At 38.5% G+C, this 14,499-nt stretch overlaps 1 protein-coding gene across 2 annotated transcripts; it reads left to right on the top strand.

The window, feature by feature from the left end:
- Positions 1 to 528: 528 nt before the first annotated feature.
- On the top strand, positions 529 to 14,232 carry LOC135582382 (protein REDUCED CHLOROPLAST COVERAGE 3-like). Of its 2 annotated transcripts, none has more exons than XM_065171590.1 (23): positions 529 to 808; positions 920 to 981; positions 1,152 to 1,244; positions 1,396 to 1,468; positions 2,597 to 2,866; positions 2,956 to 3,023; positions 3,150 to 3,281; positions 3,526 to 3,567; positions 3,676 to 4,197; positions 4,285 to 4,439; positions 4,771 to 5,278; positions 6,323 to 6,385; positions 6,487 to 6,588; positions 6,681 to 6,998; positions 7,080 to 7,172; positions 7,264 to 7,365; positions 7,508 to 7,612; positions 8,082 to 8,215; positions 9,178 to 9,361; positions 9,547 to 9,678; positions 9,753 to 9,865; positions 9,946 to 10,027; positions 12,044 to 14,232. In XM_065171590.1, exons 1-23 carry the CDS (start codon positions 739 to 741, stop codon positions 13,709 to 13,711), a joined length of 5,091 nt encoding a protein of 1,696 aa, XP_065027662.1. In that variant the 5' UTR covers positions 529 to 738; the 3' UTR covers positions 13,712 to 14,232. The 2 variants fall into 2 exon arrangements, with proteins under 2 accessions (XP_065027662.1, XP_065027661.1); XM_065171589.1 differs by having other exon boundaries at positions 12,032 to 14,232.
- Positions 14,233 to 14,499: the final 267 nt, after the last annotated feature.

Here is a 14,499-nt window from a genome sequence, read left to right as displayed (position 1 = left end):
AACGGAGGCCAATCAAACTATACTATTTATGGTGAATCTTCACTTCCATTTTCGTTCTGGTATGGGATGTATTTTTAACCCATCTTCACTGGACGATCTTAGTAAGTGAATCATCTGTGTCCTTCCATTAAACTAGTCGTCTTCTTCCAGCTAAACTTCAGTACGTTGGTGTGTCCGGTCTTGTTCTGATGCCTGCAGGCCCATAATTCCCTTTGTGTTACAATTCATACGCGACATAGGCTTCCCTGTCGATGCTCTTTACACGTGACAAACCTTACCGCGCCGTCGCACACACGATCGCCGCAACAAAGGTTTCCCGTGCCGCTCGCGGACGAACGACCAATAAAACAAGCGCCCCGGCCGCACCATCAAGATCACCGGTCCTCGAGCCGCCATGTGGCTGGCTCTCAGCGGTTAGTCTTCCTCCATCCTGCCGTTTTGTCTCAGTGCGTCGGGTCCCACAGCGCACGGTTCAGAAGAAGGTTTTGTATTAATAGGCCCCCGCAATCGCTTCCCTTCCGCAGAGCAGGAGAACATGAGGCCAAGATTGAGAGAGAAATCCGTGAGGGGTTAAGGTTAAGCCTTCTCCTCCCCCTCCCTTATCCTATCTATCCTCTTTGACACCCTCCCCAGCTTCCTTCTCTACCTCTCTGTTCTCCTACTGCCCGCTACTCTCATTCCTTTGAGCTCTCCTATGCAGAGAACAGCCACTTGCTGTTGACCTTGTGAGACTTTCTCATGGCTCCCAAGGCTGGCCGTGGAAGAGGTAACCGAGCCAGAGGTGACAAGAAGAAGAAGGAAGAGAAGGGTATGCAGTCATATCCATCCATCCTTCCTGAATATTTCTCGTATACATGCATCTTGATGATCCTTTCTCTAAAGGGTTACTACTGTGCCTTTGATTGTTCTTCTTTGCCAGTTGTGCCTGCTGCTATTGATGTCACAGTGGTCACACCCTATGAGTCGCAGGTGACACTCAAGGTACTTGAGTAATCACTTTAATGCAAGAGGATTGATGCATAAGCTCTTCATTTATTCTCTAGCACAGTCTTTTAGCCCACAGAGAGGGAATCCCAACTTTAATAAAAGCATTCGACAGTCACAATTTGCTTTTAATTTGATTGACTGGTTGAATCCTTGGTGATTTGCAGGGAATATCCACTGATAGGATACTGGATGTGAGAAGGCTGCTAAGCTCCAACACAGGAACTTGCCATCTAACCAATTACTCCCTCATGCATGTGGTACTGAAACCAACAAAAAGATAAATCTTCACTTTTGTTACATTCCCTGTTTCGATTGTCTCCATCGAAACAAGTTGAATCCTTTTGCCGTCGGATTTAGTAGAGCAGAATTGCTTTGTGCTATATTGGCTGATGCATCTATATGTGGCAGGCACGAGGCCAGCGACTGACCGATGGCGTGGAAATCGTGTCTCTGAAGCCGTGCGTCCTGAGGATGGTGGAAGGTAGGTGGTGATGCTTCTTCTGTTAGATATTCTCCATGGTAGATTTAAGATTAGAAAGGTAAATAAATTTAGATTCCAACCAAAATAATCTCTAAAAATTCGAGTCATAAGAACAGCCTCTATATCTACTTCAGGAGTAGGATCTGTGGTGCCTCCCATTCTCTACATGATGACATAAACTTAGTGGATAATTATGGTACCTATCTGAGCAGTGCAGGCAAAGAATTTAACCTGAAGATGAATAAGATCTGATCTGATTCGATTCTCAATTTAAACACAATAGATATTCATGCAATTTTTGTCATCATAATTGAAATCATAGGCTAATATTTATAACTGAGCTACTGAAATATTTTGTCTGCCAACAGCATTTCTACTGGTATTATTTATTTCACTTAAACGCTCCTCACCCAACACTCGGGAAAGGTCTTCCACTGCAGCTGACATCATTATTATTTCCCTGTGATATTTTTAGCTGCTCTCAAAGATTGATCCGCTGATAGATACTAAATATCCAACACCACCATCGGTCGAAGCGGCTTCCCATCGCTTCCTTTGTCCTTTGTCAAAGCTCTTCAATTAATGCAACCAATCAATTCTGCCGCCACAATAGTCCACTAAACTATGTTTGTGATGACCATAAAATATTTACTTGAGACAAACTAGGAGTTTGGGGAATCTAGACATTTTGATTATGCTTTTATCGGTCCTGATTATTTTAATATTATATAATCATAATTAAGACATATATATATATATATATCGATCTTTGTAGAGTTAGGTAAAAGAAGTATTACTCTTAGATATTACTGTGCGCCCCAAAAGCATATTGACGACGATGGAGCCCACGTGTCTCTGATTGTGATTATTGGGAACGTGAAACTTGACGCGTGACGTGGCAGCTAAGATTTTTCGTACGAGTGCCTCATGTGATCCTCGTGCTCATCAAATCTAACGGCATCAGCGTCGGGATTCGGTGTACGGCACACCTGTCGTCCTCGGCTACTTGATGTGCCATCTTCCCGAACCATTTCTCGACTCATTAACACGTGCATGTGAAAGTTTACTGTTTGATCATAATAATTGATCTATATAATAATCTATAATCATATATATTGACACGTGCAGAGGAGTACGTGAGGGAGGAACAGGTTGTTGCACACGTGCGACGGCTGTTGGACATCATGGCCTGCACCACAGCCTTCGGGAAACACAAGAAGCAGCAGCAGCAGCAACAGCATACACAGAGCACGATTAGGCCCACGAGGGGCTCGACCTCGGAAGTTTCTATTCCCGCGATGTCCGATAAGTTCGACATGGCGGCGATCCACCCGCCTCCCAAGCTCGCCGACTTCTATGATTTCTTCTCCTTCTCCCACCTCTCTCCTCCAATTCTATGTAATGTTGCTTGTTCGAGATGTATGGTTGCTTAGAGAGTTTGCTTGCAGGATGAGGATTATAGAGTTGTGTGCTTTATCTTCTTGCAGTTATAAGAAGACGTGAGGGTGGGAGGAGCGCTGGGGAGGGGCAGGAAGGCGACTTTTTTGAGCTAGAGGTGTGCTATATGAAGTGTCTTTTCCTTGTTTGCCGTTGAATTTATGGCACTAGTCAAAAATTGAACTGTTTGAGCCTTTTACACTTGATAGAGCTTGATATACAGAGGAATTGCCGGCTTCTGCAGGTTAAGGTTTGCAATGGGAAGCTAATTAATGTGGTTGCCTCTGTCAAAGGGTTTTATATGACTGGAAAACGTTCTATCTTTTGCCACTCTCTGGTGGATCTGTTGCAACAGCTTAGCACTGCATTTGCAAATGTAGGTAACTCCATAAATTTATTTTTGTCTCGAAATCAGTGAAACATGTGCTCTCGGAAGCTCTTTGTTTTCCTGAAAATGAATGAAAAACTGTGTTTTGCATCTATTTTATCTGCTTCCTGCCTGTGATACTTATTTGGAAGTATTTCGGTTTCTTGTTTCTACATTTATCCTAATCCTTTGGAAATGTCTCTTATTTTTGCAAATTAAGAGATTGTGATTAACACTGTCTCATCAAATGCAGGCATATGACTCATTGATGAAAGCTTTTGTAGACCATAACAAGGTCTTAGCTCCAACCTTGGGCTCTACCGTAGTTTTACAAATTAGTGTTTGCGCATTGTACCTGTAGTACTTACCTACTGAAGAGGATTTTTTTCCCTCAAATGTGCAGTTTGGTAATCTGCCGTATGGACTCCGTGCAAATACGTGGCTTGTGCCCCCTGTTTTTGTTGATTCTTCCGCGAAATGTTCCTCGCTGCCAGTTGAAGATGAGAAATGGGGAGGGAATGGAGGTGGCCATAGACTGGATGGTAAGGATGTTCTTAGACCATGGGCAACAGAATTTTCGATTTTGGCAAAAATTCCATGTAAAACTGAAGAGGAGAGGTTGATCCGAGACAGAAAGGCATTTTTGCTGCACAATCTATTTGTCGACACAGCAATTTTTAAAGCCGTGTCAACAATTAGGTGTCTCATGAACTCCAATATAGGTCTGTCTAAATTGCAAGGCTCAAGCTTACATGAAGAACAAACTGGGGACTTGAGTATAGTAGTAAAAAAGGATTGCAGTGATGCAAGTATGAAATTTGAGGATAAAATTGAGGGCAGTCAATTGCTTGACCTTTGCACTGAGGAGGTTGCGAGGAGGAATCTTCTTAAAGGGTTGACTGCAGATGAAAGCGTGGCCATAAAAGTAAGAACACTGATCCCATTTTCTATGATTTCCCATCATTTTGTACCTCTTATGGCAAATTCCTGAGATGAGATAGCTGCTGTGCAGGACACTAGAACTTTAGGAGTGGTCATAGTTAAATACTGTGGATATACAGCCACTGTAAAGGTTTCAGGCCATGCGAAGGACAGTAGTAGTGAAAAGGAGAACATTAATGTAGATGATCAACCAGATGGTGGTTCCAATGCTCTAAATATCAACAGGTCTGTTAATGCTTAAACAATTGCTAATTTAACCTTTAGAATGGTATCCTATACATTGCATTTAAATTTTAATACACTTGTTCATGATCAGAGAGAGAAATTTGAAATTTCAAACATGCTACAACATTCTCCTGATATATCATCTTGAACGCATGCAATGGTTTGGCAAAAGCAAGAACCACAAAACTAAGATTTCATCATATTTTTTTATCAAGAGAAAGATTTCCTATGAATGTGAATTTCGACTTGTTTATTAATCTATGTTTTAATCGTACTAATTCTTCAATTTCATACAGTATTCTTTGAACTCAACATTCAAGCACTTTTGCAGTTTGAGGGTATTGCTACGCAGATCATCTACCACAGAACCATCAGGGGGACGCCAGTCTTCTTCCGATGCTAATGATATGAGTTCAGCAAGGTCATTAGTACGAAGAGTACTTGGTGATAGCTTAAGAAAGTTCCAAAAACTTCCTCACTCAATGGAAAGGTCCATCAGATGGGAGCTTGGTGCTTCCTGGTTACAGCACTTGCAGCAAAAGGATAATTCAGTAACTGTGGAGCCTAAGGACAACAGCAAAGACAGTTCTACTGAACCGATTGTTAAAGGACTTGGGAAGCAGTTTGAACAGTTGAAAAGAATTAAAAAGAAAACAGAGAATGCAGGTACCATCTCCGAGAATGAAGATCTAAGTTCTAATGATAAAGTTGCCAGAAAAACAGCAGATTCAGAGGAATTAAAACAAAGTGATTTGGAAGAGGCAGAAGAGATAAGGAAATTTTTGCCAGAAGAAGCATTTCATCACTTGAAAGATTCAAAAACAGGTCTTCATAAAAAGGTACGTGTCATATTCAACTTATCCCGACTACCAAAATTGTATAATTAACAGTTGTCTACTTATAAGTGTTCAATTGCAGGGATCATTTTCTTTTCCGAGTACACTGTGCTGGGAGCACAGGGGTAATCAGCTGCTTGAGCATTGTGCCATATGGCACAGACCATGTGTGGGCTTGTGTACCATTTGCTAGTCCAATGTACATTGGCATGCCATGTGTAACTAGAAGTAATGGGCTGGTTATATGCCAACAGTGTCAAGGTCTAGGACTGTGCCAGCTAGTACATTATACTTGGCATGGTTGCCGCATGAATTCCTCGATTGCATTCCGAGTACACTTTTGGTATGATGAACAAACATTTGCATTTCTAGTACAAGTATCATATATGATGCTTGGTAACATCATAGGCAGATTAAATTAGCCAGCTAGTCTATGCTAAATTAAGTAGGATATTAAGGGGACAATTACAAATATAAGTGAAATAAAATATAATTATAATGATTACAAACAATAAAGGCAATGATAATCAATGAACAAACTATAGGATGATGTCTATTAGGGGGTATGGAGTTTGCAGATTGTTTTCTTTTTCATGTATATAATGAAATGGGTTAACTAGAATGAGGATTTTAATAACAACTGTATAGGTTGGTATAGACAGAAATTTAAATTACATGGACCAGACAATTTTGGCTAGTTCAGTTCCATACCGGCTGTACATACACTTACTGTTCTGGGCAATTGAATCTCGATATGCATTCTCTCTCAATCTCTCCACACATAGACGGACCTAACTTTTAACTCTTATCATAGTGTTGTATAGTGATTAATTTGACCTGGGTTCCTCAATATGGCGAGTTGATAGAAAACTTAATGCTTTACCTGCCTGCCAACTCCTACGTCCTACTATTAAGCCAACGATCCTTTCGTGCTTTGACTTTGCACTCAAAATAAAGCTAGCAAATAGAAGAAGAAAGAAAAATTTTCTGCTGTTGTAGTCATTATTTCAAATTGGAAATAAAATTGGAGTGTTTTTCTTGAGACAGTCAATTGAGGAGCTCACCAAGATGGCACATCAATTCTATGATGACATTGCACTTCCGAAGCTGGTAATCTTTTAAATGTTAAACATTGATACATGACACAATCTGTTCAAAGTTAGAAAGCGATCATTTCTTTTATGCTTCATCTAAAATTTTGATTTGCACAGGTTGCAGATTTTGCGTCACTTGAGCTTTCTCCAGTTGATGGGAGAACTCTGACTGATTTCATGCATATACGGGGACTTAAGATGTGTTCGTTAGGACGTGTGGTGAGCATGGAAAACCAATATAACAAAAACTTTCCTTGTTTTTGTTTATTCAACATAAAAATAACTATGACCCTCTCTATTGAAAATAACAGGTTGAACTTGCAGAAAAGCTGCCACATATTCAGTCAATTTGCATTCATGAGATGGTTACTCGATCCTTCAAGTACATAATTCGAGCTGTTGTTGCAGCAGTGGAGAACTTTTCAGATATGTCTGCAGCAATTGCTGCAACTTTAAATGTCTTGGTGGGCACATCTAAAATGGAGCATGATGACAATGACATGAGTAGTGGATATAGCCTGAAAATGGAGTGGGTGGAGACCTTTCTTTTAAAAAGATTTGGTTGGAGGATAAAACATGAATTTAATCACTTACGTAAGTTTGTGATTCTCCGAGGCCTTTGCCAAAAGGTAATTAAAGATTCCACTTTCACTTTATCTCTAGAGTTCATTTCAGTGGTGATCTCTTTAATCACAACTTTTCTGGTACAGGTTGGATTGGAGTTGGTTGCCAGAAACTATGACATGGATAGCCCAAATCCATTTGAGAAATCTGATATTATCAGCATGGTTCCTGTGTGCAAAGTATGACATGACAATTATTGATGTGAAATGTTGATCCTAAAACCATTTGGGACTAAAATTAACCAAGGGTAATTGAATATTTTTCTTGTAGCATGTGGTCCTCTCTTCTGCAGATGGAAGAAATTTACTGGAATCATCAAAGGCAGCTTTGGACAAAGGAAAACTAGATGATGCTGTTAGCTTTGGCACAAAGGTGGAATTTTTTTTCCAAAAATATAATGCATATAACATTTTGTATAAAGTTACATGTAACAGGGGTGAAGCTTATTTCAATCTTCTTTTCAACCACTTTGCTATTGCTTCCATCAGCTAAACTTTTGCTTTTATTATTGAAGGCACTAACAAAAATGATAGCAGTCTGTGGTCCATATCATCGATTGACTGCTAACGCCTACAGTCTTCTTGCAGTCGTTCTATACCATACAGGAGATTTTAATCAGGTATCAACATCATGAAATATTTATGATTTTTTATGCTGAGATTTGCCATTTTATGTCCACATTTGTTGTAGTCCTTTGTCCTAATATGGTTGGCCACACACCAAAAAGAACTAAAAAAATTTCTGCTTACTGGCCGTCATCTATGCAAGATAGATGTTTATGCTACAATATTTCTTTGTCACTTCACAACTTATTGGGACATACAGCTTGTTCTTGTTGGCTGTGTTTGTTGTATTTTGTTGTCTGGCTAAAACGTTTGGCCGAACAACAAAATGAACTCAAAATATTATGCTTGTTGTCAGTCATTTATACAAGATAGATGTTTACACGACACTATTTGTCGGCCAGTGTTTACATTCTAAATAATATTATAATTATTTAGTTAGATCTTACTGCAAACAACAGTGCTTAACTATTGATGAGTATTTGTTATGTGGATTTCACTCTAATCACAAACTTCTTTTCATAGGCAGCCATATATCAGCAGAAAGCACTAGATATTAATGAGAGAGAACTTGGCCTTGACCATCCAGATACCATGAAAAGTTATGGGGATCTTTCTGTTTTCTACTACCGCCTCCAACATATTGAATTGGCTTTGAAGTAAGTCTCAGATAATGATCATTCATTTTCAAATGATTGATTTGAGCAATCATTGGGGGATTCACAATTTTCTGCATATCATATTTTCTTACATTTTTTAAAAGTTGATATCTTCTTTTATCCTTGAACTCCGTGTTAAATTTGGACTAATTTTAGGTAGAGAATAGAGTAAGATAATTTTACATTTGCTCTTTCCATAAGTATTGTACAGATGACTTTTTATTACTATAAATGCTACTAGCCAACCACAAGCTCCTAGTTATTCCTTAATGTGTGCTCCATTAAGAATATTTTTTCATGCTATTTATCTAAGCAAATGTACCTCAGTCAACTAAGAACTTTGTAAGCTAAACTTTTTCTTTGACTTATTATAAGGTACAATAGCATGCAAAAGACCTTAAATTAGGTTACATCTAATTAGGATTTCCTTTCCTTGAACAAAACTAACGAAGGCAAATAAATTTACATGATTGTAACAAATGACTCTGATATACTTAACAGCAGTGGCTCCAGCATGACCCGGTTCCCTCTAATTAGACATAATTAATCTACTTCACTGAGACTTCTGATATATAGAGATATCAATTAATGAAAGTCCTGATTGTAGAAAAATGTTCGTTGGTAATGTTCTTCATAAATATTCTCTAATTTTCTCATACACTAGATTGAGAACCTCTTTAACGTTTACACAAATGTAGGCATCTAACACTAAGGTTTACACAAATGTAGGCTTGTACCGCTGAAAATGGACAATTCAGAAATTTGTCAGAAAGAACAAGCTTTTGCTGGGCAATTTATCAAAACTGCAATATAAACTATATAGTATATAAAAATATCATATTCATTTAAATAAAGAAAATAAGCTTACTTGTCTCTGATTGTCAATATAAAAATATCAGATTACTATATTACTTTTGAACTAAATGCTTAGAGATTGTGTGTTAACAAACATGTGTCTTCAGGTACGTGAATCGTGCACTCTATCTTCTTCACTTCTCATGTGGGCTTTCACATCCAAATTCTGCTGCAACATATATAAATGTTGCAATGATGGAAGAGGGCATGGGGAATGTCCATGTCGCACTCAGATACCTCCATGAAGCTCTTAAATGCAATAAAAGGTTACTAGGACCTGATCACATACAGGTCTCTCTCTCTCTCTCTTGCTTTCTCTCTCACACACACGTGTTTGATATTTTTATGCCAAAAGCAGATGAAACATCATTGATATCCTATAATTATTAATAGCATTATTAGTGAAAAAAACATAAGCTCCTGGAGGTAACTCTGTGAAACCATAACTATAGTGCATCTGTTGGTTACTTTTACAGACTGCTGCAAGCTACCATGCTATTGCAATAGCCCTCTCCATGATGGAAGCCTATACACTGAGTGTGCAACATGAACAAACCACATTGCAGATACTTCAAGCCAAGCTTGGATCAGAAGATCTTCGCACTCAGGTTGCTCCCACTTAAACTTTTGTACTTGTATTTTTTATTGATCTAGAAGGTGATTGGTATGCAACTTAATGTAGGATGCTGCTGCATGGCTTGAATATTTTGAATCAAAAGCTTTAGAACAGCAAGAAGCTGCTCGAAGAGGTATCCCAAAGCCTGATGCATCGATTGCCAGCAAAGGTCATCTTAGGTAAACCAATGCTACAATTTCATATGGATGATTTGCTTGCTCGAATGACTCACTGGAGTTTGAAAGTATTCATTTCACAGTGTTTCAGATCTTCTTGACTACATAAACCCAGATCAAGATTCAAAAGAAAGAGATGGTAAGAGGAAGCAACGTCATCCAAGCGTAAGTATTTTCCTTCACCATTTTTCTTAAGCATACCTGAATATTAAGCTAGTTCTATAGAGGATGTTGCTAATGCAATCACAGAATATCTTAGTTTTACTAATTTCTTATTTTTTCACAAAAAAATTATGAGCAATGTCAGCTTGATTCTAATGTTCTCTTGTGAAAACCCTCTCAATCTCAACGAAGGAGTAAATCAAATAAACTTGGACCAAAAATGAACAAAAATGTTGGGTTAATCCTACATCAATAAATGGAAAAAACTCAAATGCAAGAATGGAAAACCCCCTCTCTTTGGTTCCATTTACTCGAAAAAACACTAGATGCCATGTGATATGGAGCAGAAGACAGAAAAAAATTATTTGCCGTAACTTACAAGTTACAACAGTCACAATTAAAGTTTGCATGCAATCTCTAGCATCTCTTTCGAAGTGACTAAGGAGAAATGCCAGATAAGTAGCATAATTACATTTACCAAATGGTTTTTAGTGGTGTTTTAGGGACTGAGTGCTAATCAGTGAGGGTTATGTGGATAATGATGCATAATATAACTTGACAAACAGATATGAGGAATATGCAGTTATGTCAATGTGGTACTCTTAAGATAGAATGTGTGCTCAATAAAGATTCAAAAGCTCGGTTTCTTTATCATTATTGATATGGATGGTCGATTTGTTGTTTCGGCAGGTTTGGTCCAATTTTTGGGGTTTTGGTCCAGAAGGTGAAAACAAAACAGGAAAATAAGAAACTTACATTAGCTTTCTTGCTAATAGCGAATAAGCTATTATAGTAGCAAAATTGAAAAGGAATAAGAGGTTTGTGAACTATAAATATTGAACCTAAAAGTTTTTTCAGTTCTAAGCATATAAATGTTTCTCACTAAAATTTAATTGAGATAAAAAAAAGACAAACTTAGTGCACAAGTCCTGCCCATGTGGGGTTTGAGAGGGTCAATTTAGGCAGCTATACCTCCATATTTGAGATATGATTATATATTTGATGGGATTATTTTTTGCTCAAATGACCTTATTTATTCTGTTATGACCTTGACCTCATGAAGGTTGGCTAACTTCATTCGGATTCTCTATAACAACCCCTTTTTCTTTTGATTTCCATTTTGATTGTAGAAGTTAACATGGTCAGCACAAGAGGTCTGCCACACAATGGAGTAATAATAAAAAGCCACACTTACTAGGATAGAAAGGAATCATCTTCCTTCATCAGAGTCAAAATGCTGTAAAGAATTATATGTAGCTCAAACTAAAAAATGTGAACCTTCAAAATGTTGGTCTATGAAGTGGGCAAGCCTTACTACCATGGTAAAGTTTTCTACAAAGACAATGACTTAGTCATGAAAACAATATTGGAGATCACAGGGTAAAATTGCATACATTATTAACTTTTCACAAACAGCGCATTGGTTGGGGTCTCAGCATCAGGGTGTCTTAGCCTCTGGTCAATTCGTAATGTCCATATCACTGTAGCTTTAAGACCCCCTCTAGGTTTTCTTATGTTTCACAAACTTGTGATAAACCATATTCATATACATGCAATGCACAATTTGGCGGCATCTTGAGACATGTTATCTTACATGGAGGGATGAATAAGGTTACTTGACCATTAGTGAAGGCCAAGTAACCTACTGGTCAGATAAATGGACCAAGCCAAGCCACATGGCTAAATGCTTAATGCCAAGACAGCAGTAGTAGAAGTAATGTGTTGTCGGTGTCCACCTCTGCCGTAGTGCCTACAAGACTTAACACCCATCGAACTCTATTACTATTCCATGGAAGATTATTTACCTAGCCCCTAAGAAATGAAATGTTTTTGATACAATCTATCTACAAGGGCTAATTTCAGTTATTGCTTCACTTATTTATTGAGATATCTCAACTTTGTCAATAATCATTTCTGCATACTAAATTTATCTGACAGTCTCTTGCTTTTTGCTCCTAATATACTCAATCTCTAAGCTCTTATCAGTTTCCTGTTCATATAGTCTAGTTTCTAATGCAGAACAACAGTAGATCCATTCACGAACAATCCATCACAAACATAGAAGCGCTGAATGACGAACAATTAACTATCAAAGAAGAACCTATTCAGCTGAGGGAATTTAAAGATGACCTTCCAGAGAAGTCAAAAGAACACGATAGTGTGGTCCTTTGTAAGTTCACACAGGAGGACATGGTGTCTCCTGATGAATCTTCTGATGAAGGCTGGCAAGAAGCAACCTCAAAAGGGCGTTCTGGACAAGTACGAAGAAACATGGGCCCCAAAAGACCAGATGTTCATAAATTAACGTTGAGTAACTCACAGATAGCAAGCTCAACCAGTGCTAGTTTTAAGATGAAAAGTTTGTCACCAGCAGCAAAAATGGCACTCAGAACTTCTCCAACTGATCCTTCTTATGCGGGAAACACTCGAAAGGATGGAAGTTTGACTAGTGGAGAAGATGCAAATAGATCACAGATTAAGACTGTTGATGCAGATGCTTTGTCAGAACAAAGTACAAAAGCCTCTGGCTCTGGCAGGCTTGCGATGGTTGCATCCAAATTTGTATCTTACAAAAAGGTAGCAATCTCACCTCCTGGAACAGTTTTGAGGTCAACATTGGAGCAAGCAGAAGAAAAGGAGATGGACAACTCGAAGGAAAACCCCAGTTTGCTAGAGATATCAGAGGAAGAAGTAAAACTAACAGAAGCCACTTCTCATTCAGAAACATCGAGTAATGATATTGAAAAAGAGGCACATTCGAGTGGCGTAGATACATCAAATATTACTGAAAAAGGTGATTCTGCTACATTGCAAGACTTGGCACCATCTAAGATAGCCACAACTAATGGAAGCAAACTTTCAGCTTCAGCTCCTCCATTCAATCCGGGATCACTTTTATCTATGTCTCATCCATACAACTCGGTTGCTATAAGAGGATCGTATGACATGAGAGTTTCTAATCAGACAACACCCCAACCATTGAGAATCCTCCCTCAGTCTGTTGATTCCAGAGTACCATGTGGTCCAAGATCAACACTGTACTACAAATCTGGTCATTCTTTCCGTAAGAAACATTTCTATTCAAATTCCCAGAAGGCATTTACAAGCAGCAGTAATCCAGGTAGTAGCATCATGAACCCTCACGCGGCTGAGTTTGTGCCTGGTAAAGCTTTGGAACAACAAGATCATTCTGATGGTAGCCCAGAGGCACAAATTCCTGGAACAGAACAGAAAGAGCAACTGCAACCAGTAATGACTGCAAATGACAAAACCACTGTAGTTCTTTCAGAAGAGAGATCAGAAATCGAGGAAGTTTCTGATGAAGGAAAGAACAAGATCAGTAAGGGGAAAGACAGCATACAAACTTCGCAGAGGACCGACCTTGCGAGACAAATCCTACTCAGCTTCATTGTTAGATCGGTCAAAGACAGTTTGAGCACCACAGTTGAAGCTCAGGGTACTCTTGACTCACCAACTCAAACTCAGACTCGAACAAATGAAGGGAACACCAGTAACATAGCCAATACAAAGTATGGTCATCAAGCAAATGATCATGGATTATCGAAGCATGCAGACAAGAACAAGGACACTGAAGGATTCACAGTGGTCTCGAAAAGAAGAAGAAACAAACAGCAGTTGGCAAATGCAGTCAGTGGTTTGTACACTCAACAATCCATCTGCACATAAATCAGCATCGGTAAAAAGTCTTAAAGCATTCTAGAATCAATCTGAAGACTTAATGGTCTGTTGATACCAAGTTTTTGGTATCAAGATTGTCTATGGGAGTTCTGCAGAGAAGTGAGAGACAGGGAACTCTACACCTCATGGTGACCAATCCATTATGAAGTTCACTGAATCAGAAGGAGGATCACTTTGAAGAGATTTGGAAGTACTCAAGGTTTCCAACAAATTTTACCGACGTTGCTTGTTAGAACCTGTCTCTACCCTTCAAATTCAATTGCATGAAAGGTAATGGAATTCTTGTCACGGTTCAGATTGCGGAATAATTCTACAAAATACAGTCAGTGAAATGGCAATAGCAATACAATCTTCCTTCTGAAGTGACTACCATGTACCAGATTTTTGACTTGAATGAGACTTATTTTAGACTCACAAGAGTTAAGATTAGACAAGTATTAAACCATTACATGAATATCATTGTGGCTTTCATGGCAAACAATCTTGACATAAAATTACCTTATGTGGAATTTATGTGGCTGTACTATTCCTCGGGCCATAGAAATTGTGACATTGAAATTTAGAACCGAGAGGAGATTCGAGTTTGAGTTGGCTTATAAGGTTAGATGATCCTCGCTGCTTTTATGAATAGATAACCACAATTAACAACACCAAACATCAATAGAGGAACAAACCATGAACGATTATTACTTTGCTGATGCATTTCCTCAGACCTTATCGATAAAAAAAAAACAAAAGAACAAAAACTTCTGCAAAATCAACTTAGCCTTTTCATC

Source organism: Musa acuminata, chromosome BXJ3-10 (genome assembly GCF_036884655.1).
Source record: "Musa acuminata AAA Group cultivar baxijiao chromosome BXJ3-10, Cavendish_Baxijiao_AAA, whole genome shotgun sequence".
NCBI classification, from domain to species: Eukaryota; Viridiplantae; Streptophyta; class Magnoliopsida; order Zingiberales; family Musaceae; genus Musa; species Musa acuminata.
Note: the sequence above shows the minus strand (reverse complement) of the source record. Positions and strands in the feature narration are given on the sequence as shown.

Excerpts from the sequence above, each read along its gene's own strand:
- LOC135582382 (XM_065171589.1), top strand. The coding sequence starts at position 739 with ATGGCTCCCAAGGCTGGCCGTGGAAGAGGTAACCGAGCCAGAGGTGAC. Across the intron at positions 5,279-6,322 it reads AAACAGGTCTTCATAAAAAG|TCAATTGAGGAGCTCACCAA; the intron begins GTACGTGTCATA and ends TTCTTGAGACAG. Across the intron at positions 10,028-12,031 it reads GGAAGCAACGTCATCCAAGC|TTTCTAATGCAGAACAACAG; the intron begins GTAAGTATTTTC and ends CATATAGTCTAG.